The sequence below is a fragment of the Aphanomyces invadans genome (genome assembly GCF_000520115.1).
Source record: "Aphanomyces invadans strain NJM9701 unplaced genomic scaffold supercont1.426, whole genome shotgun sequence".
NCBI lineage: Eukaryota > Oomycota > Saprolegniomycetes > Saprolegniales > Verrucalvaceae > Aphanomyces > Aphanomyces invadans.
Genome location: NW_008580571.1, coordinates 1 through 1,389, shown reverse-complemented (window position 1 = coordinate 1,389; position 1,389 = coordinate 1). Strand labels below are relative to the sequence as shown.

The window sequence follows — 1,389 nt, the reverse complement described above, 5'->3', positions numbered from 1 at the left end:
TACGTTGTCGAGAATGTAGTGAGAATGCCGAAGCGCCGTTTGTTGAACGACATGTACCCGTACAATTGTCGTATGGCGTGAAATACTTTGCGTGGCATGGTCAGATGGGGTAGACATTCTTTCGGCTTGTCGGGTGGTGGTGCCGACCACGTCGCATGGTGTTCTCTGTGCGAGTTGAAGATGTCGTCGAGTTGCGCCTCGACACCAACATCGAACGCCCATGGGGTCTTGCATTCGATGACAAGAGCCAGCGTCATTGTCGGCGACCGCCACACTACCAAATCCGGTAGGCCCATGATCCGGGCTTTGGAGCTCGTAGCGTCGTACTCTTGACCGCCGATGCTGTCGGTGACATACAGCAACAGTCTGAAGAAATGACCGCATACTTGTCCTTCGCATGTGCATTCTGTCGACTCTCGCTCGCTGTAGGCATTGACTTCACTCAGTGATCGCTTTGGCATTCCAGCAAAGCGATTTGTGGGAATTTCCGGCAAATCGTCCAACGTCCACAACTCGACTTGTCTTGGCGTCCGCGATCGGCTTGCGCACACTGTCGTCCCATTTCCAGTAGTTATTCCCGCTGTTTGCATAATCGGACCGAGCGTGATGTGCATTCGTTCACGCATGGTGAAGACTGGTGGGGCATGTCGTGTGATGAAAGTTTTGAAGTCTAACAATAAAGACGCAGGAAGTGGCCATCCACTGATTGCCTCGTAGAGACTGAAAACTTCAAAGGAGTCTGCGTCGTTGAAGGTCGTGCCGTGAGGTATCGTTATGCCTTGATTGTTGGCCCATCTTGTCACGATGGCGCACACGGTGGAGCTTGGCACTGGCATGGAGAATTGCGAATTGCCTCGCCGAACTGTCGGGTTTGAAAAACAAAGCAGCGGCAAGATCAACTGGTGCTTGGTCAACTGTAGGATGTTGTCTAGTTCATTCACTGGGCCATCCATCTTTGCGACTGGATGCGGACGACGACGATTTGTTTGCTCCCGTGTCGCAGTAGGCGTGAAGCGTGATTCCATCGTCGTAGGTATCGGCGACGTGCATGTGGCTCGTGTCGGTGCCTGGCGCGTCCACGGGCTCCACTCTCATGCACGTACTTCCGTTGGCCGTGTCCTGCCCTAATAGTCTTACCATGTTGTAGGTGGTGGGGCTATCCTCCCTGCTGCTTGCTACCCATCCTGCACTGCCGTACGGCCTCAAGCCGATGCGTTGTGCGGGGTCTCGCAACATGGCGAGCTGCCTTGATTCCTGAGCCTCTTTCCCACTCTTTGTCCAGCGCGTGACTTCATGTGTCTCTGGTACGCGTTCCTGGTCCAGCTGTTCTGCGCGCAAGGGTCGACCACCATGGTCGCGATCTTCCTGCCGCTCGTCGAAGCCGTGCAT

General features: G+C 54.6%; 1 protein-coding gene across 1 annotated transcript; it reads left to right on the top strand.

Moving 5' to 3' along the window:
• Nucleotides 1-804: 804 nt before the first annotated feature.
• On the top strand, nucleotides 805-1,258 carry H310_15390 (hypothetical protein; the record flags this gene model as incomplete). The annotated part of the gene is made up of 3 exons (XM_008883365.1): nucleotides 805-909; nucleotides 1,034-1,099; nucleotides 1,148-1,258. The coding sequence occupies 3 exons, from the start codon at nucleotides 805-807 to the stop codon at nucleotides 1,256-1,258; spliced, it is 282 nt and encodes a 93-aa protein (XP_008881587.1).
• Between the last annotated feature and the right edge of the window lie 131 nt (nucleotides 1,259-1,389).